This window comes from Onychomys torridus, chromosome 5 (assembly GCF_903995425.1).
Source record: "Onychomys torridus chromosome 5, mOncTor1.1, whole genome shotgun sequence".
In the NCBI taxonomy this organism is placed as follows: Eukaryota; Metazoa; Chordata; class Mammalia; order Rodentia; family Cricetidae; genus Onychomys; species Onychomys torridus.
In genome coordinates, this window is record NC_050447.1 from 18,636,474 (window position 1) to 18,660,772 (window position 24,299).

At 39.8% G+C, this 24,299-nt stretch overlaps 1 protein-coding gene across 4 annotated transcripts in view; it reads right to left on the reverse strand.

The window, feature by feature from the left end:
- Rpgrip1l (RPGRIP1 like) overlaps window positions 1-24,299 on the reverse strand; it is a 98,816-nt gene that overhangs the window by 39,458 nt on the left and 35,059 nt on the right. For 2 of the 4 annotated variants that reach the window (XM_036187368.1, XM_036187366.1), the window contains exons 11-18: window positions 20,013-20,024; window positions 19,630-19,736; window positions 19,294-19,344; window positions 18,423-18,602; window positions 17,707-17,824; window positions 13,997-14,449; window positions 8,163-8,314; window positions 5,314-5,692 (exon numbers count right to left, since the gene is read on the reverse strand). In XM_036187368.1, coding sequence (XP_036043261.1) covers window positions 5,314-5,692; window positions 8,163-8,314; window positions 13,997-14,449; window positions 17,707-17,824; window positions 18,423-18,602; window positions 19,294-19,344; window positions 19,630-19,736; window positions 20,013-20,024 — 1,452 coding nt within the window. The remainder of the gene's footprint in view (window positions 1-5,313; window positions 5,693-8,162; window positions 8,315-13,996; window positions 14,450-17,706; window positions 17,825-18,422; window positions 18,603-19,293; window positions 19,345-19,629; window positions 19,737-20,012; window positions 20,025-24,299) is intronic. The other 2 variants (XM_036187369.1, XM_036187367.1) reach the window with 1 other exon arrangement.

Sequence of the window (24,299 nt, forward strand, 5' to 3'; positions counted from 1 at the left end):
ATAAACATTTAAGTCAAAGTAGCTGATACAAAATTAACTCACAAAAAGTCACTAACCCTTCTATATTCAAGTGGCAAATGGACTGAGAGAGAAACTGGGGAATAACACCTTTCACAATAGCCTCAAATAATAAAAAATATCTTGGAGTAACGTTAACCAAGTAAGTGAAAGACTTGTATAATGAAAACTTTAAGACACAGAAGAAAGAAATTAAAGAAGATACCAGAAGACAGAAAGATTTCCCACGCTCATGGATTTAGAAAGTATAAACAGCCATCCTACCAAAAGCAATCTATAGATTCAATGCAATCCCCATCAAAATTCCAATACAATTCTTCACAGAAATTGAAAAACAATTTTCAGCTTCATATAGAAAGGCACACAACGCAAAAGCCCAGGATAGCTAAAACAATCTGGAATAATAAAAGAACTGCTGGAGGTATCACTATCCCAGATTTCAGGTTGTACTGCAGAGCTATAGTAATAAAAACAGCATTGTATTGGCATAAAACAGACACGCCAATCAATGGAATGGAATTGAAGGCCCAGACATAAGTCCATACACCAATGGACAGCTGATTTTTGACAAAGGATCAAAACAACAACAACAAAAAACATATACATATACACAATGGAGCACTACTCAGCTCAGAAAAAAATGACATCATGAAATCTGCAGGCAAATGGATGGAATTAGAAAAATCATCCTGAGCAAGGCAACCCAGATCCAGAAAGGTAAACATGGTATGTACTCACTTGTAAGTGGGTATTAGCTGTTGAGTACAGTATAACCATACTATAATCCACAGACCCAGAAGTTAGATCTACAGGAGAGGTCTGGGGGGGCACACATGGACCTCCCTGGTAAGGAGGAGAGAAGAAGTTTCATGGGTGGACTGGGGGTGGATGGGGACAGAAATGAGGGGATCAAGTGGGTGAGGGAGGGGTGGAGGGAGAGAGCACAGGGAGAGACAACTGGAATACGGGGCATCTGGCGGTGATGTGGAAACCTAGTGCAGTGGAGCCTAGGAGGGTGACCTAGTCCAAGGAATGTAGGATATGGAGCCTGAACAGGTCATCTTCTCTTAACCAGACTAGGCTCTCAGTGCTGGGACTGGGATACCAACCCAGCCACAAAACCTACAACCCACAACCTGTCCTGCCTGTAAGATGTGCTGGGGCAATGGCGGCTCAGAGCTTGTGGGAGTGGCCAACCAATGACTAGTTTAACCTGAGGCCCAAGCCATGAGAGGCAGCCCATCTGGACACTGCCTGGATGGCCAGGATCTGGAAGCTGGGTGGTTCAGACACTTGGGGTGGAATCAGACATGACTGCAAAACAAACAAACAAACACACAAACAAAGTCAATGAAATGTTTCCTGATGATAGTCTGCTATACTCTAGATTGGTGCTTAGCCCAATCACCATCAGAGAGGCTTCCTTCAGCAGCTAATGGGAGCAGATACAAAGACCCAGAGCCAGACATTAGGTGGGACTCAGGGAACTCCAAAGAAGGGGGGCAGCGATTATAGGAGCTAGAGGAATGGAGGACACAGAATGAACTAAGCAGGGCTCATAGAAGATCACAGAGACTGAGGCACAACCAAGAAGCCTGCATGGGTCTACACTAAGCCCTCTACATATATGCTGTGGTTGTTTACCTGGGGGAGGGGGCCTGTGGGACTCCTAACAGTAGTGGGAAGGTGCTGACTCTTTGTCTGCTCATGGGACCTTTTTTCTCCTACTGGGTTGCCTCATCCAGCCAAGCTATGACAGTTTATGCCTAGTCTTACTGTATCTTGTTATCCCTTGTTTGGTTGATATCCCTGGGAAGTCTGCTCTTTTCTGAAGGGAAATGGAGGAGCAGTGGATCTGGGGGAGAGAGGAAGTGTTGGGGCTAGGAGGAAGGGAGGGAGTGGAAGCTGTGGTCCGGATGTATTGTATTAGATAAGAATAAAGAAAAAAAAAGAACAAAAAATTAATAAATGGGATGACCTCATGAAACCAAAAAACTTCTGTATAGCAAAGGATAACATCATTTAGGGTAAAGTGGCAGGCTACAGAAGGGCAATTTTTTAAACCAATTTCACATCTGATAGAGGGTTTATATCTAAAATATATAAAGAAATAAAAAACCTGGACATCAAGAAAACAAACCAATTAAAGAATGGGGTATATAGCTAAAATGGAGAGTTCTCAAAGAATCAGACACTAATGGCCAAAAAACACTTAAAGAAATGTCAACATCCTTAGTAACCAGGGAAATGCAAACCCAAACTACTCTGATATTTCATCTTATACCAGTGGAAATCACCAAGAGCAATAAGGCAAATGACAGCTCATGCTATCAAGGATGTTGGGAAAGGGAACACTTATTCCTTGCTCATGAGAATGCAAACTTGTACAACTGCAACGTAAATCAGTGTGACAGTTCCTCAAGAGGCCGGGGATAGATCTACCTCAAAATCTAGCTATACCACTCTTGGGCATATACCCAAAGGATTTTACATCCTACCACAGACAGACTTGCTCATCCATGTTCACTTCTGCTCTATTCATAATACCCAGAAATTGGGAATAGACTAGATGTCCATCAACTGATGAATGGATAATGAAAATGTGGCACATTTACACAATGGAATACTACTCAGCTGTTAAAGAAACCACAATTATGGAACTTTTAGGTAAATGAATAGAGCTAAAAAAAAAATCCTGAGTAAGGAGGTAAAAAAAAAAAAAAATCCCGAGTAAGGTAATCCAGACCCGCAAAAACAAGTTTCGTATGTTTTAACTCTATTTGCATACTAGTTTCTAAGCCTTTTAATAGGCATGTATAACCTGTACAACCACAGAGGTTACATATAAGTAAGGGACTTGGGGGGAGGGAGGATCTCTTAAGGAAAGGTAAGTAGAGTACTGGAGAGGCAGGGGAGATTGGAGTGGGGGGATTACATGGGAGAGGACGGATGAGAAAGGGATATGGGGAGGGAAAAGTAACCCTAATGGCTATGTGAAGGGTTATATGGAAACCTCTAGAAGCTTCCTAAAATAGATACACATTTGAAGGAAGTATAAGTGGAGTCACCAAATAAAGGGGAGACTATGCCCCAACTAGACATCTTCCACCATCAAGTAAAACATCTAGTTCCAGAAATGGGTTATATCTAGTTGACTAGTTGGCCAAGAGGTCCCCATGGAAAGCCCGCAAACATCCTAGGCTATTGCCTCTAATCTTTCAGAATTCACCCCAATACCGGGCTTGTTTTTATTAATAAGATCTTTTAAGATTCGTGCTACACTTCTTTTTCTCTCTCTTTCTTTCCTCCTTCCTTCCTTCCTTCCTTTGTTTCTGCCTGTTTGTTTACTAGAGAGAAAAAGAGAGAAAGTAAGGGCATGGAGTTGAGTGGGTAGGAAGGTGGGAGGATCTTGGAGGAGTCAACAGAGAAGAAACTATGATCAGAATATATTATATGGAAATTTTTTTCAATAAAAATCTATGAGGAAAATTAAATTATATGATAATGACCTATCAAATAGACAGTAAAGCGAATCTATCTTCCATCTCTCTCTCCCTCTCTCTCTCGTCTGTCTGTCTCTGTCTCTCTGTCTCTCTGGTCTGTTTATCTATCTATCTATCTATCTATCTATCTATCTATCTATCTGAAACTGTGCTGGACTATCAGTGAGTGGTAGAGTGCTGGCTTGTGTGAGCCTCTAGAGACCCAGCCAGCACTGGGAGTAGAGGTGGAGGATGGTGAAGAAGAAACTAAAAAGAAGTAATAGAAATTACGGAGCTGAAAACACTACTGCAAGGGAATACATCCAACAGCGGGCTCAACAGGAGAGGTGAGTGGCACAGGAATTAATCCAGTCTACTGGAAGATGGAACAGTAAAACTATCAAATGAAAAGAATGGGGAGAAAGAAGAACCAAGCCAGGGAGACCTATGGGTGCCACTAAACATACCAACTATGTATCAGAAGAGGAGGAGGGGGAGAAAAAATATTTAAAGAAGACCTGACAGAACTATTCAAATGGGGTGTGTAACATTGTATCACATACACAAGAGGCTCAACAAACCACAAGCAGAAGAAACACAGAGGAAACACATGTCAGCACAAACTATTCAAACCTCAAACACAGTCTTAAAAACAGCACCATATATATATGACTCACAGTAAGGTTAACAGGTGGCTTCTTAGAAACAATGGCTGCCCATAGCCAGTGGTTTGATGTACTAAATGTGCCAGAAGGATAACAAAACCATGCCAAAACCCAACAATCAAACCACTAGCTAGCAAGACTAGCCTTTAAAAAATTCAAAGGAAAAGTAAGACTATTCCAAGATAACAATGAGTGAATCCACTTGCTAGCAGCAGAACTGACTTCCAGCACATATTAAGTAAGTTTTCTTCAGGTTGAAAGAAAAAGACACATGATGGTAATTCAAATCCACACATCTGATAAGGACCAAAAGGGTAACTGCATATGTAATCATAAGAGACCAGGCAACTATCTCTTCTTCTCTCCTCTTAACTGTTTAAAAGATAATTAAATAAACCAGTAATTATAAAATTATATTGTTGGGTTCATAACACACAAGATAACATACATCATAAAGGTCTGAGGCAGAGCTGCATGGAGCAAGGAAATGATCCTATGGTAAGGACATAAATCAGAGTGAGAAAGGAAGTTGATCTATAGGAAGAATAAATACCCCAAATAGTAAATATACAGGTGAAGATCAAGATCTCTATAACTACAGTTTCCCATTCTCTTAATTTTATTACAGGAGTAAGACACTACACAAAGCATTTAGAACACTTCATTGTTGTTTTTCTATATCTGGGCAAAGGGGGCAGGGGAGGGAGGAAAGACGGTAATGGGGAAGAGTGGTGACTATGATCACATGTTATGTACATGTATGAAAATGTCACAATGCATTATTTTGTGTAATTAATGTACACCAATAAAAATGACAAATTACCGGCATACTATGTACATATACATGGCAGTAACAACACAAAAGAGGGAAGAGAGAATGGAATTACATTAGACTTTTTATAACTTAATGTAATGAAGTTATTATTATTTTTAAATAGACTATATGGTGTATATTATAGTCCCTCAAACAGTGAAAGTGCTGTAATTCCAACCAAGGAAATAACTAAAAATATAAACAGTATTATAGACCTGAAGTACAAATATTGCCTAAGGTTAGGAAAATTAGTTACTAATAAATCATAGACATAATACTAAGGTAAACTTTAAGTCGCTTTTACAGTTGCAGAGAATCAAGAATACACTCTTACCTGAGATACACCTGTCATGTGCCAGTGAGATCAGAGGCACACTGACTTTCCCTATGTAAATATTTTCCTGGGTATCACTATCATCAAACACATAAAAACCCAGAGACTCTGACTTAAGGTATCGATCCAAATCCATATTCATTGGCACTGGGAAACACATGTGGTCATCAAACTGCGGATCATTGCTACTGGGAATGATGGCTGTGTCATGGTCTGGAAAATCAAAAAACTTGTACACAACATATGCGTGTGGCTGCAGGTGGCTCACTCGGGACTGTAGGTTGCTGCAAGATCTTACTGTAATGTGAAGTTCATTTAAGCTGCCATCTGTGGAATCTGTTGAACTGATCTGCGCAGTTGTGGGTGCTTGCTGACTCAACTGGAAGACATACATATTTATATTGTAGAAAAAATACAGTTAAAAGATAAGTGTCAGCTGCCAACCTCCAAACAAAATTTTGTAAATGAACAAAACTACATATTTTTATGTTAAAGTAATTTTTCTCAGCGAAAAAGATTCTTATCCAAAACTAACATGTTTCAGAACCATACAATGAAAAACCTAGCACACGTGAGAATACACAATCCTGTGCTATTGGCAGCAAACATGGGTGACCAAGGATATTTGTAGAAATTAGTCCTAATATCAAATAAACCCAAGGCAAAAAGTTACTGTGATGTTCTTAATTCTGCTTAATAACTGAAGAGCCAAGTCAGTGGTGGGTCTGAAGACCATCCTAACCAAAGGATACTCATCTGCTCACCCAGAGTGGTTTGAGATAAGCCTGAAAGGCTAAAACGCTGGATTGGGAGGGCATTCCACAAGAGATGAGCAAAAGCCCTGGGCAGAACTGGGAACTATTCCATGTCCCTCTTGGGAACACTGGCAACCATACCAGATACTAGAAATCCTTTGCAGAAAGTGATAAATCTTTTATAGCTGAGATGATCTGGAGACAAAGAAAACATCAGTGTTCTAGGGACTCGTTTAGTTCAGCCATGGAGAACTTCTGACCAGAGGAACCCTTCTGCAGTACTGCATCTGGCTTGAGTAAGAAATGCTGGTCTCAGTGGAGACCTCTGCTGGTGTGCAGTGGAAACCTGAGCGGGTACAACACTCTTACCCAGGTGAGCTTGCGCTCAGCCACGGAAAGCTCAGTGGAATGATTTTTAAAGTACCCCCCCCCCTTTCCCCACCCCCACAACAATCCATTACAGTAGAAAACCAAGAAAACACTAATTCTCATCGCTGTACCAGATTCTTTCAAGGTGTGTTGTGAAGAATGCTACAGGAAGGTGATCTCTAGGAAGCAGGTGTCATGTCCTCTTTGGTTTGAGAATCTACATTTACATTGTCATGGTCCTTTAAGTTAATTCAAAGAAGCAATACATCCAGCAAAAGTAAGAAAGAAGACAATTTCACATAACATTACAGGGATATTTTGTGCAACAGAAACATGGTTGGTCCCTAGAAGCTCATACGTTTTGGGAAACACCAGATTTTACTTTGTCTGGTGTCTGAGTGCTGGTTCATTATTCTCTCTTCAGACTCATTTCACTTTGCTGCCTAACATGGTGGAAGATGGCTATCAACAGCTCCAAATCTCAAATGTTAGAGGCGTGAGGAGTTACTTCTCCTTGCTTTTGGAAAGCAAAATCTGCCTGGTTCAACAGAGGCCAAGGGGATATTCCTTAATCCTAATTGGGTGGACTACTGGATCACAAATGGGATCACCTACCATCAACCTGGCCACTGTTTATGGGGCCCAGAACCATAGACTCCAAAAAAGAAGAAAGACAATTATGACTGCACACACATTTCAACATGTTTCTGCCATGTTCTCTCCCTGTCACTCACATACTTTGTTTTCTTTTGATATTCATGTTACATAGAAGAGGTCATCAACTCCAGAATTCTATTTAACTTGATTCAGTGTATTTATTGGCTCATGGAACTAATTTGAAAATGTGGCTATTAAGACTTGAAATACAGTTAGGGGAATAGAGACCTGCATTTAAACTCCTGGTATTCAGTGAGAAAGCATTAATTTTGTATTCTACTTTGCATTCCAAAAATCTAATGGTAGGAACCAGTTTGAAAGAAGCATAGAGAGTGATATAATAGTTACTTCTTTAACAGCAGAAATCATTAATGAAGGTCTCTTGATGTGTGATAATACTACTATTTTCTAAAAGTGTCAAGCACAGGGGAAATCCTTTGTATCAAAGGAACAGTTCTGTGTCTTGTTGTAGTGGTTTAGTGAGTATCCACAAGCATAAAAACTGTACAGAATGAACACAAATGATTGTGAGCAAATACTGATGAAGTCTGATTATGGTATGGAGCTCAAATAATAATACTACACAGGTCAATTTTGTGCTTGGTTTTGCTTTTCAGCACTAGGTAGTGAACCAAGAGCCTAGCAATGCACATGCTAGGCAAGCACTCTACCATTAATCTACATCCTTAGCCCTTTAAAAATTTTGTGTTTTGATTCAGGGTCTTGTGAAGTTGCCCTGGCTGGTCTTGAAACTGTCATCCTTGTGCCTCAGTCTCCTGAAGAACGGGGATACCAGGCATGCACCCCCATTACCAGCTTGATTTCCACCTTTCCAGATTAGGCTATTAACTGTGTAAGATGTTACAACTGAGAGTAAGTGGCAAAGTATCAACAGGCCAACTCTCTACCATTCTTGCTACTTCCTGGGAGTGTGATTATTCTTAAATAAAAGGTTAAATTAGCCACTTGATGCCCATAAAATAAAACAGTTTCAGTCTAAAGCATAGGATATAAGGAGATAGCATAGATCCTGTGCTATAAAAGAGTCTTACAGTCAAACAAACTTACCAACTGCATTTTCTCTGGCTTCTTAAAATTTGATGTTATGTATCCTAATGCCTTTGCCCGCTCTCGATAAAGTCGGATTGCTTGGTCCATGGGAACTCTTAATCGGAACCAGTATTCTACTGTGCCAAAATCTGGGGTGTCTCCTTTAGTTCCTACACATAATCAATGCATGATCCACAGTTAAAATAGTCACAGAAATGAGAATATGTATGAGTAAAATACACCAATGGTATTATATATTAAAAGCATAAACTTTATACAGAGTAAAATAATATGACTTGCACAAATAATGTTTGACTGGCAAATAACGGAAACGAAAGCAAGTTACATCTGGAGTATGAGTTTCACTGAATGTTAAATATTAAAGAGCCATGACAAACTATGATTGAGCTGTTTCAACTGCTATCATTTCAATCTTGCATGTAAAGAAAAATCCAAACAGTGAATCAGATACTCCACAGATTCTTCTGGATACTGTGGTACTTTTCTTTAAACAAGTTGGACTCAGTCTAGCCTCACATTTACAATATACAACCTCAAAATTATAAATATGACATTCCATATTTTGATTCAACTTTTAAGGGATCTTTGGCATCTGTTCACTTCTTTGCTGGACCACAGCATATGGAAGAGGTCATAGATACGCCAAATAACAGCACTGTCAATGTGCCCTTGTACGGTACTCGCCGTGTACGCTCTGCTCAGGCAGCTTCTCTCTCTCTACCATGACTTTGCTCCATGGCTTCTGAAGATTTGACAGCACTAAGCTTCCAGTGTAGAGCTTATGTCCTTGTTACTGCACTGACCACTCCAGTCTGTCTGTTCACAACTGTGAAGTATGTACACCACACAGGTTTCTTAAGGGCAAGGGATGCAGCTGCCTTCAAAATATTTCTTCCCAAGGGATGGTACATATGGCTTCTAAATACTTGTCAAAAAGAAAGTTCAGGAACTTTTTCTGAATGTTACCATAGTATTAAGTATATTATGCTTATTCAGTCAATTTTTTCTTACAAATGGGCCATTACCGTAAATATTGAAAAAGATTTAATATCTGCCATTATTTCAAAAGCCCCCAAAGAAGAGTATCACTGCAGATACCTTTATTTGTATATACATAAAGTATCTTTGGATGAACTTGTAGTCTTTGGGAGAGGCCAGGGTTGCTGATGACAGGAGGAAAAAGGCACTTAAATATTTTCTTTCTGAGTCAGGACTCCATTAGCTAAGCAGTGAGTCACTCAATTAGACACTAAATTGCCCTCCCTCCCTTCTCCTCCTTCACAGGCCCCTCGGCTTCTGGAGGACCACACACTCAAGTTTTCCTGCTGTATACAGGCTACTGTTTTCTCGGCTGTTCCTTCTCCCTCTTCCTGAACCCCACATTCTAGAGATTCCCAATGCTCAGACACCTGTCGCCTTTTCTTCCTTATCTGGATTCATTTCAATGTAGTATTATCTGGGTCCACAGGATAAAGTGTATCTATAAGCTAATGGCTCTCATTTCTATATCTTCATCCCCAGCCTTCAGACAATTTACCCAACTGTCTAGCTGATACCTCAGTCAGATGCTTAATAGACAGGTGCATCTTGTCTAACAGAATCTTGCATTTTCTTTTTTGTGTTTGTTCCATTTGGGCTTCCCTGTGAGTTGCATTGCCATTCTCCTAGTTGCTCTTGCCAGAAATTTTGCTTCCTTTATTTCCCTCATTGACCCACATTCAACAGATCAGCACCCCCCCCCCCGACCCCCAGACAGGGTGTCTAGCTGGAGATGACCTCAAACTCACTATGGCCTTGAACTTCTGATCCTCCTACCTCTACCTCCCAAGTACTGGGGTTACAGATCTGCACCATATGGCTGGAACCAGACCTAGGGTTTTTGTGCATGCTGTGCAAGCTCTCTACCAACTGAGCAATATCCTCGGCCCAGCAAATCTTGATGGAAGGACTAATGGACAGGTTGAAGTTAATAAATATATGGCTACTTTTCTTACTACCCTTGCCCTGCCTAATAAAAAAAAAGGTCAAATTATGATTTAAAATGTTATCAAATTAATTTTGTTTTAATGAGCACAGTAATGGGGTTTCATTGTGACTCCCCTTGCTTCTCCCCAACCCTAGTCTCCTCCCCCAAGCCCCCCCATTGGCTTTCATGCCTATATATTCCATTGTGCTCTTCTATCTCCACATGCCCTCTTCAACTTTCATGTCATAGAAACATGTACATACACACGTGCACACTTAAACATCAAGTGTTTTCTCATGCAGGAAAAACCACAGGATTTGTCTTTCTAATTTGGCTTATTTCTCTTAGCATACTGGTCTCCAGCTCTATCAATTTTCCTATAATACAGTGATTTTATCCTTTACAACTGAATGGCTTCCGTTGTGTATGTCTACGGTTCCTTATCGCTTCTGAGGCTGGTTCCATGTCTTGTCTGTTGTGAACAGTACAGCAATAAGCACTAATGAAGGAAGCTCCATCCACCCTGGGGATTCTTGTGCATCAGAGTTCTTGGACACTGTGGTCGTCAGACATGCCTATTACTTTCCTTTATTCATATTTAAGTGTAGTATTTCCCTGTCCTTGTCCTTACCCCTGAAATTCTCTCTTGATTAGCTGAGTCTAGCCTGTTTGTGACACTTTGGGGTTTTAAAAATTTGATTCATTGAAGCTTTCACATTAACACCCCCCCCCCCCCCCCATCTTAATTTCCTTGCAGGATTTTTAAAATCCATTTTGCTGACTTTTCCGTCAGTGTTGCTGACTCTTTTCTTCAGGTTCAAAATCAAGTTCATTTTCTTGTCTGTGTATCTTCTTTAAGGCCATTGGTAATTTTTATTGATGATGTCTTCACCTGCCCTTTTAACTACTTCAGTATGTTAGAGTTCAGCAGCTAAGGAAGAGTCATGCTTTTCTGCTTTTTCATGTTTCGCGTGTTGTGATTTGTGCTTCTATTTGTTTGGATATTGGTCCTAGTTTTATTTGAGGATTTCTTTATTGAGACCCTGACACTTGAGGGCCTATTCTCTAGTACCTGAGAGAAAAAGCAAACAACAGGCACCAAACTAGGCATGAATGATACAGAGATACACTTAAATTAATCATAGTCCATCATGAATGGTACAGAGATACACTTAAATTAATCATAGTCCATTAGCACACCACCAGTGACCATGGCAGATGGAAAACTACTGTGCAGTGTGCTTTCAAGTTAAACATCATTATTTTTTTAATTTATTGTAATTTTATGTGCATTTGTGTTTTTCCTTCATATATGTCTGTGAGGGTCTTGGCTCCTGGAGTTAGACAGTTGTGAGTTGCTACGTGTGTGTTGGTAATTGAACCCAGGTCCTCTGGAAGAGCAATCAGTGCTTTTAACTGCTGAGCCATCTCTCCAGCCCAAGTTAAACACCATTTAGGGTAAATGTGAAAATAGAAACAATCAATGAATTAGATAAAGGAGGTAGGTAGAGAAAGGGTAAACAAAGAAGACTGGAGGTAAATAAAAGGAAAAAGAAGAGGCTGGGAAGGACACTGTGGTAGCAAGAGAAAACCCAAGAGATTAGCAATAACAAAAGTCAACACAACAGAGATTCCCCTCCAAACACGAAAGCGTGAAAACATTAGAAAAATAGAAGAATAAGACTAATTTAAAAACCAGGAAGATAGAGTAAAAATTCTACTAAAATCATAGTGAGGGGAGAGGGCTAAACAAAATTAGGGGTAAATGAGAAAGTCATATAAAAGCCTACTACTTTATAAGGTAACTAAAACATGTAACAAAAAAATTAAAAAGGCTTTGAATACAAGTGCCCAGATACTACTCCCAGAAGCCACGCTTCCTTGTGTTTTGTTTTTAAACACCAAAGTTCCAGTGCCAGCTGCAGAATATATCTCTATGAGCTCTGAAAACAACATAGGCAATTGTCATTGCTCTTGTCCATCAGAACTTACATGGGAAGACCCTAGTGGTAAAGTCACCACACACTTTGGACACAGGTAACAGGAAAATCAACCTGGAACTAAACAGAAGCTTCCCTCTGGTGGCGGCTAGCTTTCATAATGCCAGAAAGTACTGTGGCTGCTAGGAGATGAAAATCATTACTGGTCATACATAGCCATGGACCTTACATGCCATAATACCAACCAGCAAGACAAGAAATGTCTACTGCAATAACCAGTAAAATGACTGGTTTGGGGGTAACCAACTGCTATCTGAGTGGATTTGGGGACTGCTCTATGGTAGGGAATATATGCTTGGTACTATAAACATGGTCAAAAACATATGGTTGGTGAGGTCATATAGGTCTTGGGTGGGTGGGTCTCCAATTGTTTTGCTAACGAGCATACCAACTGTCTTCTAAATATGTTATGTGTATACCCACGGACCAGTGTTGTTCTCAGCTTTGGGCAGAGAAGCTCCTTTTGCAGTAATTAATGTGAAGATTCCTAATAGGCCAAAGTGCTAGGAATAGTGACTGTTGAGTGGTCAGCCTTAACCTGGACCTCTGTAAGGGCCCTCTCAAGGTCCTAAGACACTGTAGACAGGGGGCAGGGAGACCGTGTTGGGGAGAATGCATAGACTACTTCTAGATATGGCATGGCCATTTCAATGGCCAACACTCAGCAGTTATGGATGCCTTGCACAAGACCTGAACAACATTTCATCATGGATGGTAGGGTGGGTGGAGTGGGTTTGGCTCCTGAGGCCCATTCCCTCCTGAGGAGCTATTGCTAGTTAATGGTTACTGGGGAAGAGGTATCATTTCCTCAGTAGTGTAGAGATTAGTAAACTGTCCACAATCCAGTAAATGACCCCATGCCCATGCTCAACCAAGCAAACCTAACTAAACATAGTGGGAAGAGACAGCAAAGTAGGAGGATGAGTAGGGAAGAAGAGTGTCAGTACGAGCAGGAGGGAGGGGCGGGAGTGAACAGACATTGTGGATAAATCCTTTCATAAGCATATAACCGATAGTTACATTCAAGACAGTAAGTTCATTAAAAAGGATTTGGGAAGAAGAGGGAAGTGGAAACATAAAGGGAAAAAAGAATTTTAAAAAATTGAAAATAAAATAGATTGCCCAGTAGTGAAAATTATGTGTAAGCAAAATTAGATGAATGTACGAAGTGAAGGAAAGACAACCATACTTTTTCAATATTGTGGAGTGAAAACATTACTACTACAGTGTATTAAAAAGAAAAACATGGCAAGTACAAAGGGAAATTTTTTCATTTGTTTGTTTTTCGAGACAGTGTGTCTCTGTGTAGCCCTGGCTCTCCTGGAACTTATTCTCTAGACCAGGCTGGCCCCAAATCTCACAGAGATCCCTTGTGTCTGTCTCCCGAGTGCTGGGACTAAAGGTGTGCACCACCTCCAGGCCAAGAAATTAAAAAAAAAAAAAAAAAAAAAGAACAAACAAGACTGACTTCTCTGGGGTTTCTGACAATTGGAGCTAATTTCAGTTATGTGCATGTATGTGTGTGGGTCAGTTGAACTGGACTCTCATCTCCCCTGTGATTTGTGCTGGTGGGGATTCTGTATTGGACACCTCTCTGATGTTGGCCAACATTCTTCACTTCAGGTGCCTTTTTTTACATGCCACAGGCTGGCTACAGTGAGCTTTACAGGTGGTGGGCTGGGCAGACTCTCCTGCCTTTTCTATGCATAAACACACACACACACACACACACACACCACAGGCACGCAAAATGCCCGTGCATAAAATAAAATCAATCTTTAAAAACAAAGATACCAATGTAGAATGCCAGTGAACACATAAGCCAACCTAGTGATTCAAACTTCCGAAGATCATAAACTACTTACCAACTAAACTTGCTGTGCAAAATATTCGGCCGCTTTTTTCTAGAATCTCATGGAATCTCAACTGACATGCTGCAATTGTTTCATAGTCTGTGCTGTAGGCTTGGTGAAGCTCCAGAGTGACAGTGTTCTTCTGAATATACTGCAAAAATAAGTCATTTACATGGACAAGATACTGAGAAGTGAAGTTATATTCTGGATGAAGGCCTTGAACTATGGGAGTTGTCTGCAGTTCAAAGTCATAGAAAGCATAGGTACAGAAAGTGACAGGCTCTTTGTCACCAGATGCCTGCAGGACTTCAGAAGAAAAGGTGACTTTGTTGATGTGGATTTCAAATAGGTTTTCTCCTCGTTCCAGGTGGATGGCTGCATCAAATTCATCAACAGAGTCGTCCGGCATGATTTCTGGTTTACATTTGTACTGCTTAGTGCCATAGGCAATATCCTTTAACTGGGCTGCACGGGAAGATACAGTTTAGAGACATTAAAATGCTGACAGATGCAGATGCCAACTAGCTGCTTAAGTGGCTGGATGTCCAGGGCTTTCAGTGATGGTCTCCAGCTTCAAGTCTAGAACTGTAGTGATATTTTCTGCAAATAATGCTCATTAACAACAACAAAAACCTCCCAGACTTGCTTTGACACTAGTCATTAAACACCAGTCATTAAACAACAAAATTACAGCTTCAAAATATATGCAACTATAATTCATCCATGTACAATAAAGAGAATGAAAATAAAAAGAATTACACCTTCAGTTGTAGGGCAGCCTTAGCCAGGAACAGGAAAAAGAGAGGGCAGGTCGCAGCTGAGGTCACTGTTCAGTGCCACGTGTTCCTCTAGCATTGCCAGATCCTACAAGGTAGAGCTTTCTTCCTCCTGGATGTCATCTCATTAGCTTAACAGGCTATGTCTGCTCCTACTTTGGGGGAGGTAATGGGTATGCCCAACATCTCAATTACGGTGATAGCTTCACAGTTGTACACACAGGCCTAAACTAAACAAATTTATACTTTAAACCCACAGTTAAAAGTACATCAGTTATACTTCATTAGGCTGTTTTTTTTTTTAAAGGTTATGCATCTTTCTATATGCACAGCTTCCCCCTAGTATTATGCTTAAGTTTCCAGAAGGAATAACATGTGTCCTCAACTGTCTCTATAACACACTCCTGCAAAAGATGTGTGAATCGAATTACCCTTCAAAAGATTACCAGAAGCCTATTCAGCTCTAGACTGGGCAATGCCACACCTCCCATTATTTCTTTTGTTTCCTGGTGATGAATACTCTTACCCTATCTTGACTTCCATGTCATTGTGTCCCCACCCCCCATCTCTCTATTTGTCTTACAGTTGCCCCCCACCCTGCGCTGGTTTGCTGGGCTCCCCACTAAGAAGCACTAGCCTCTTTCATGTCCACTGACTCCAGTACTGAGTCCCTCCCGTACCTCATCAGTAACTTGATACTCCTAAAACTTATTGGGGATCCCAAAAATCTTTTGATAACAATTTATATTTACTGTTATTGATCATACTGAAAAGAAAAAAGTATCTTTTTACATGTAACAACAATAACCTATTACATTTTCACATAAATCATAGTATTTATTTTTTCAAAGTTGTAATTTCCAAAAAAATGTGAGAAGAGTGTCATTATTTTAATCCTTTCAACTTTTTAAAAAAACATTTTCACAAGTATCTTAGGGTCTGGCTTAATAGAAAACAGATGGAATATGGATCTGTGGCTGTGTTTAATTTGTTGTGATATCACATGCCATACAGCCTCTGAGTAACTCCATTATAAACTTGTAAGAGAATAAAAACAAAAAAGTCAAATAACATATTATTATAAAACTAGTTTTACCCTTGCAGAGTTCTACAGCAGTTTAGGAGAGGGTTGAGAGCTTGAGTACCTTGAGGACTTCTTGTTTATGAAGAACAAACTAAATGTCTTCATTTGACTGAACAGAACCTTCCAGAAGTCAAAGAGCAGTGTGTAACTTTTGTTTCTTGTAGTACTCAATAAAAGTTTGTTTAATGGAACTTTCTTGCTCAAAAAGGAGGTCACCAAGTGAAGAATTTTCATTCAAGTCTTTGCAAGCCTTTACTGACATGCTTTGCCTATCCCTTCTACTCAACCATCTACTCCATAAACACAATCAAGCCTCTAAGGCATCATAAGCAAACAGTAGAGAGTAAGAACACAGATGGGGAACCGAAGCACTGCCCTTAAGGAACTCAGACAACCTAGACCAGGAAACAGAAATCTGTATTTTCCTGGAAAGAATGGATGCCAAGAAAATGCAGAAAGCATTGTCTTAATCCACTTCTAACACGAGCGAGCACAGACTATCTGAGGCCAGGGAGTTCACAAAGAACAAAGACTACTTGTTTTGTTTCTTTTTTGCTGTTGGAGATTGAACCCGGGCTCAGCATGCATTCTACCACTGAGCTATACTTCTATGTAAGAGCTTTGGCTCTTACAGTTAGGTTGTAAAGGCTGGGACGTTCAAAGTGAAGGTTCTGTATCTGGCAAGAACTTTCTCACTATGCTATCCCAAGGCGGAAGGGGCCACATTCATTTACAATAAACCACTCCTGTACTAATGAACCCTGCTTCCATGGTAGTGAATACCTGAGAGTGGAACCCAATGACTTAACTACTTCTTAAAAATTCTGTCCCCCAATATGATAGCATTTGGGGTCAAGTTTCCAATGAAGAAATTCCAGGAAAGATATTCACACTACAGCAAGTATCAATGAAACAATTACAATATAATGCCCATTTTGCTCCCAAGATTTCACAGATTTTACAGAAGATACGGGGCAATCACACACACACACACACACACACACACACACACACACACACACACACCATAAGAGTAAGGAAAATCATTCTAGATTTGAAGTAGGGCAAGTGGTAGAAAGCTGCCTAGGTTTGCTCTGCTTCTAGCTCAGGGAAGTGCATAAAGTTAACAGTCATTAAGACACAAAGTACACAAACAGCTGGAAACAGCATGCTACCATCTGTGTTTAGATATGTTCTCAAGCTAGGATCCATCTAGATATCCCAGGCTGTCCCTGAACTCATGGTGAGCAAGCTGGCTTTTGAACCTGTATTCCTCTCACTTTATCCCACTGGGATTCCATGCAACTACTGCCACACATAGCTCTCTTAGATGATTTCTGTATTTGCTAAAGTTTGAAAATCACCACGAGGGCATTTCAGGTAAAGGGAAGGTGGCTGAATCAATCGGAGCCACTTTCTGGCATGCTAAGCACCAAGTTAGATTCTGAAACACAGAAGGGCATTATCTTGTTATCAAGGAAGGAAGGGATTTAGGCAGAAGAAACAGCAGGAACAAAAGCTGGTGCTGAGAATGAGCAAGATGGATCTGACAAAGAACAAGCATGCAGAGTTGGCCAAGGTGCACATGTTGCTTAGAAGGAAAATCAAAAGGTGGCGTGAGACTTGAGTCTGGGACACTTTATGTACTGCTTTGAAATCTTGCTCACAATACTGAATTTGAAAACAGTGAATTCTTGAAAAATCCTACTAAAAATTCTTGAGTAGAAAAGAATTAGATGAAATAGTCATTCTGGTAACTTATTCCAGCTTCAGATTGGGGAAAAAAAATAGAGCAGGAAGATATTGTGAGCGAGGGTTTGGACGGCATTTTTTTAACTGCCATAAAACTGTGCAGACTGTACCTTCAAGCTTTTGGATGCGTGCAGCCCTGATATCAAGAAGATGAACATATTGTTCCACTTTGAGTTCATAATCTTGCTGCAAATTTTCCATCTTCTGAGTCACCACCTCAACTTCTATCTAAAAATAAAAGACAGTGAGGCTCACTACTTATGATTATCCTATTTGCATCTGTCAAAGTGACTTTGAGCCAAGCATTTTAAGATGGAGCTTTCAAGCCGCCATGCTTGGATTCAAACATTGCCTAGATGGAACTGAAGGCTCCTATGTTACGAATCAAGCACTTCTAGTTTTGAAAACCATGATGACTTTACTAGCATCTTCTGGATGGCCAGCAGGAGCTCTCAACCATGATGCCCCCTCCTGTCACACAGCCTTCCTTTCTTGTAGCCAAGTCTCCATCTTAGTGAAAGCTGACATGCACAGCTGTGGCAGGACTTTTGGACGATGTCTGTGACTCACTGAAGACTACAACGCCACTGCTCCAAGTGAGTTACTGCCACTAGGCACTTCCCTAAGCCAAGGCTTCAATCATCTGTTTTTAAACTATTTATCCCGACTCTCTAGTTACAGGGCTAAACTCCAGGGATGTATTAATACTTAATAATAAGTGACAAGAGATAATAAAAGAGGATAATACAAAAAGCTTCTCTGAAAAGACAATCATCAGGAGAATATCACAGAAACTATACCGTCTTGATTTAGTGTCTGACAGTACCTGATAATCTTTATTGATCTTATGTTGCATAATTAGCATATTTCTTGTCTTTTCAAGTTCTTGTACTGTTTCTGCATGAGTTGCTTGCAGCTCTTTCATGGAATGTTCTAGATCTTTATTATTTTTGCTGTCCACTTTTTCTAAAAATGAGAGGTCTCCATTTTTTTGTTCTTTCTGAGCCTAAAGTAAAACCATAATTTTTTGATTGAAACAAAAATTTTCAGGATGTGACCATGTGAATTAATGTGATATTTCAAGAAACACCTAATTGAATTCATGCCCTTCCATTTTCCCACTAGAAACAAAGCAGTGTTAATACATACATTTGCACAGATATTTGAAATAATTACAGAGAAATAAAAATAGTTTATCAACTTCATAAAAATGAAATCATACATTTATTTTTTCATCTGCTCAAAATATACACCATGATATTAAGATATAAAGATAACATATGATATGTAGATAACAGTAACTCAAAACTAGACAGTGCCTTTGTGTTATACTGATGGTTCAACATCTCACTTAAGAAGGCAAGCTTAGTTTTACTGTGGGTCAGGTAAAAATAAAGTGTTTACTGTGGTCAAAGGGTGTTAAATAAGAGTGCTGAGCTCTACGTTAATGTGACTTTGATGTCACTATGAAATATGCACGGTGTAACTGTCATCTAACCATTTCCTGAATCAGTACAGCAGTGTGCTCTCTCTCCCTGGACTCCCCCCCCCCCCAAATACATGCATGCACTAAGATGTAGTGAGTTTTAGAAGATGCACAAAGAATTCACTTTCTAAATAAAAGGTTTATAGACAAAGGTCATCATTATGTTGAAACATGAAGACATGGAATCGATGGTTAATTTTTAAAATGCTACCTTGATAAGCAGAAGAGCTTCACTCAAGTCATCAGCATTAATATCACTCTCCTGTAAGAGAGAAAGTCAAAGCTCATGGTGAGGGATTAGCTTCCAGCAGATTCCCACTAGACTGACGAGGTAGTAGAACACAAGGTGCCCGGAGGCTATGAACTTAAGAACCCAAGTACTCGGCATTTCAACTACTCAGAATAGCCTCAGAGAACATAAGCAACCAGGTATGTTAGCTAATACACCACATGACAGAGCTGGGTTTCTTGTTTTGTTGTACACAGCTATTTCTGGGCTGGAGACACATGCACACACACACGCATTCTGAAGAAGGGAAATGGTCACCTGGTGGAAAAACCTCATGCGGCTTCTCAGCTCGTCCAGCTGCTGCCTCTGCTGCAGACACTGGTGCTGGAGCTCTCTGTTCTCTTGCACAAGCTTCTCATTTTGGTCTTAAGAATAAAGTCAGCACAAGTAGAAAGCTAAGTGAGAGTTATGTTGAAGAACACATTTAAACAAACTTAAGTCCGGTCACATGACACGCTGGATCGTCGGATGATGGCAGCAAGGAGCCAATGAACACCATCAGGTGCCACTCGCTTATCAAGAACTTAAGACTGACGTTCACAGCATTAATACAAGGAAACCGCGGTTTCTGGGACTTCACAGGAACAGTCTACTTAAAATGCCTAAGAATATATGTTTCTAAATATTTGATTTTTACTTACTTATTAAGGGTCCTGAAAGACATGCAAAAAAAAATTTGTCTTTTAGTGTTCTGATTGACTTCTTTAAATTTTCTTTTCCTCACTTAGCATAAAGTCTTTGTATTAAAACAAGATAATTTATTTTATAAACTCCAAATCCATAACTCAATCAATCATATTCCTAACAAATCTGTGGCAACAGGAGAGAGATTGAGGCAGCATCAATGATAACTCAGGTGTATCTCAGCTCACAGGTCCTGCTGTTGGCAGGACAGGGGCTCTCAGCCACCTTTAAGGAAAGGAGATGGGTGCCCAGGCACTCAGTCACCATGACCCACAGCAGAACTGTTAGGGAGAAAACAGTAAAGTCATACATGAATTTCTTGTGCTGTAATAAATATATTTAACTTAAAAAGAGGTGGGAACATGGGCTAGAAAGATGGCTCAGCAGTTATGAGCTGTGACTGCTTTCCCAGAGGATCTGGGTTCAATTTCCAGCACCCCCGGGGGCACCTTATAAACCCCTGCAACTCCAGCTCATGGGGATGATCTGGTGCCCTCTTCTGGCCTCGTCAGGCATTGCACGCACACGGTACATAGAAATTCACGCAGGTAAAAACATCTAGACACATTATAAAAAAAGCTAGCAGGCAGGTACGCTACATTCTTTAGTGCTGTGTTCCTAAGTGCACTTGCCCTGTCTCCACTGTGGTAAGCAGTTATTTGGCTTTGTTGACTCCTGGTGGACTACTTCTAGCCCGTGATATCCAAAGTGTCTCTCACTTGGCGGGAGGGGTGGTAGCACAAGCCTTTAATCCCAGCACTCGGGAGGCAGAGGCAGGTGGATCTCTGTGAGTTCAAGGCCAGCCTGGTCTACAGAGCAAGTTCCAGGAAAGGCGCAAAGCTATACAGAGAAACCCTGTCTCAAAAAACAAAACAAAACAAAACAAAAAACAAAACAAAAAGATTATTTTATGGTATAAATTGCTTAAATCCAGTAAAAGAATTTCCAACTGTGAAAAACATTTTAAAAGTTTGAAGGTATGGGGCAAATACCTGTGTCTAAACTAAAAATTAGCATTAATAATCACTGTGAATTCTTAGGAGATAAACTTGTCAGTTAGAGAATACAATGGTGATGTGGCACTCCTTGTAATGATCCAGTTCAAACAACTAGTGGATAGAGTGACAATGGCATGGAGTAACACAATCACACAAGTGGACAGAATAACCAAAAAACAACACAAACGGTGACTGTCAGAGGGAGGGACCTTAGTTAGGTATGATGATAACTGAATTCACTCTGTGGTCTGCACGAGCAGGGATTCAAGGATGCAGTGAAGGTACAAAGGCAACAGTTCTCAACTTGGGGATCAAACGACCCTTTCACAGGTGCTGCCTCAGACCACTGGAAAACACAGGTATTTACAACTCAAGACAGCAGCAAAATGACAGTTATGAAGCAGCAATGAAAACCACTTTACGGTTGGGGGTTAGCACAACATGAGGAACGGTATTAAAGGGTGTCAGCATTAGGAAGTTGGGACCCACTGTACAAAGGGCACACTGCTCCTTCTTAACATGGACACAGTGTGCACTGTCATCTTCCCTATGTTTCCTTTTTTTTTTTTTTTAATGCTTTCAGTTTTGTAGAGCTACGGATATGTTAGTAGATACCAATAAAGTTATGCGAGTATTTCCATCCTTTTACTCTTCTTTATTGTTTGGACATCTGTGTCCCCATTCACTGAAATTTTAAAAACAGAATGCTGTTTGTGGGAGAATAACTTAATGGGGGAGACATCAGTGAGCACTGCTGACCTGTCTCCAGAACTTATTAGAACTATACATTACAGTCTTTCTTTATCCAGCTGCTTATTTAGGCTATGTTTTGAGTCCTTAAGAAGACCCCAAACTGCTACAGTTCAAAGAGGAAGCAGGCTTGCTGAATTATAATATGAAAAATCAAAGCCCTCTGCAGGAGATGAAAAACAACCGCCTTACCTTAGGATTTGACAAAAAGCAGGTTAAGTCAAACAGCATTTTATTCAAATGAGATGCCATTTCACTCTTTAAACTTACATTCTTCCAGCACGCCATTAATAACAGTGCAGAGAACAATTCAACTAAACAATTTTCAGAGCTCCTTTGTGCTAATATCTTCAGCTGTGATCAATATAACCATATGCATTATGCTGAATTATGCATTTCAGCTAAAGATAGAAAGGAACGTTCAAAAGCAAGCCCTTAAACACATGCAGCTAATTTAAGCATTAACCAAATGCAAACTGCATTTACATAGCCTTCCCCCACATATTCACACAATCTGAAACTAATTTGTACCTTGAATAAAGAGGTGAATATTCTCTAAAAATAACTTGCCGCTTAGATGAATGACTACAAGAAGCCAGGGAAGCATCTTCTGGCAAGGGACACGATACAAGAGAAGGCAAATGTGTGAGCAGAGTTCAAAGTCAAATGAAACTGTCTTAAAATCTGTACCACAAAAGGAACTTTCATCATATTCAAAGACTTCCTTAAATAGATGATTTCAAATTTGTTTATATCCCCCAAAATGATTAAAATCTAGAATATTTTTCTTAAAATTATTTTAACTTATTTCCTTAGAATTCATTTTAACATTTTTATAAAGACTTCAAAGAAAAAACTGGAAAATCACAGTTCCAGCAACTTTTACTTAGAAAGCAGTTAGAGAAATGTGTTAAGGGGGGTTTTGATGTAGGAAGATGTGGTTTATGATGTATGATGCTAAAAAATTATTTCTTGAATATCTATCGTAAGTGACTGCAGAGTCATCTTCATGATATCCACACAATAAGGAACTATACCAGGCACTGTCAGTGATGATGACATGGGTTTAAATTTATACCAGAGGACTGACTTCTCGATAAAGTGAACAAAAGGGCACATTATAAAACTAAATCCATACACACATATATATATATATAAATATAATATAATAAATGAAATCCATACAACTTGGAGAAGAACCACAAGTATCAGTAGAATTAACTTGAGGGCTATAACAGGTCTAGACTTCCTTCATAGTGCACGAGCATTAGCTTCAGTATTCAAAAAAATCCTCAAAGATAAGAACCAGCAAAAAAGATGAGGATGGACCAGGTGAAATAGAATATCTTAGCAACTAAAATACTTAGTAATAAGAGTTCTCCAAATCAATGAAAAAACAATAGTTTAAAGAGAGTTAAGATTCTACCCCTCTTAACAGTTTTGTTTGAGAGATCAATTCAGATGTCTGAAAGACAAAAGGTTTGGAATTCTTGATGTCTAAGAAAATACAGAAAAATAGAAATAAAATAGGTTGATTTCATTTCCCTTTCTCTGTAAAATTATGTACGTATTTATTTGCTGTGTGTGTGGGAATGTGGGGGCCACTGTGTGCATGGGATCAGAGGACAGGATGCAGGAGGCAGCTCTCTCCTAGCACATGTGACTTGGGGTATGGAACTCAGTTTGGTAGGCCTGGTGGCAGGATGTCTTCACCTGCTCAGCCATCTTGCTGCTCCTTATTTCCCTTGTCGTTTAAGAATGTGCACTTTATCTATTTTTGGAAATGGAATGGGGCAACCGAGCGCTACTTCAAGTGTTTACTGAGCAACTATCAAAGACTATTACAGAACCAGTAAGCACTCAATAGTGGTATTAAAATCAGAAACCTACTAAGTAAGAAGTCATGTCACCACTTGATCCCATCTCTAGAAAAACTCCTAAGGAACATACGAGTCAATTTGATCACTTGGTGGCAAATATTGACTACTGTGCTTCACCAGACTAAAGACTCCATTGACTATGTGTTCCTACTTCCTATTCCAGGTTCGCTGAAATGTAAAAAAATGTCTAACCAGTTTTAAGGTGTTATTGCTTATGGATGCACTCTAACTGTAGAAATATTAAACATGAAAAATTATGTTCCATTTAGTCAATAAAATATGACCCTGTGGTAAGAGTATTAACTAAAAATTAATTCTTCTTACTGAGTCTGTATTAACCTTTGTTGTTGTTGTTGACACAGGGTCTTGCTATGTAGCCCACGGGGGTCTGAAATTCTCCTGTCTTGGTCTCCTGAGTGCAATGATTATAGGAGTGTGCACCATGCCCAGCTATATTAAACCTTTAAAATTCTCCTGTAACAGAACTGCAAATGTTCCAAAAGAACAACCTTATTACTACATTCCTGGGTGTATGTCATGGGTACACACACAGGTTCCACACTTGAATGAAAAATCTGTCCCCCCACTGTGTATCTATGTGCACTGGGTATGCCTG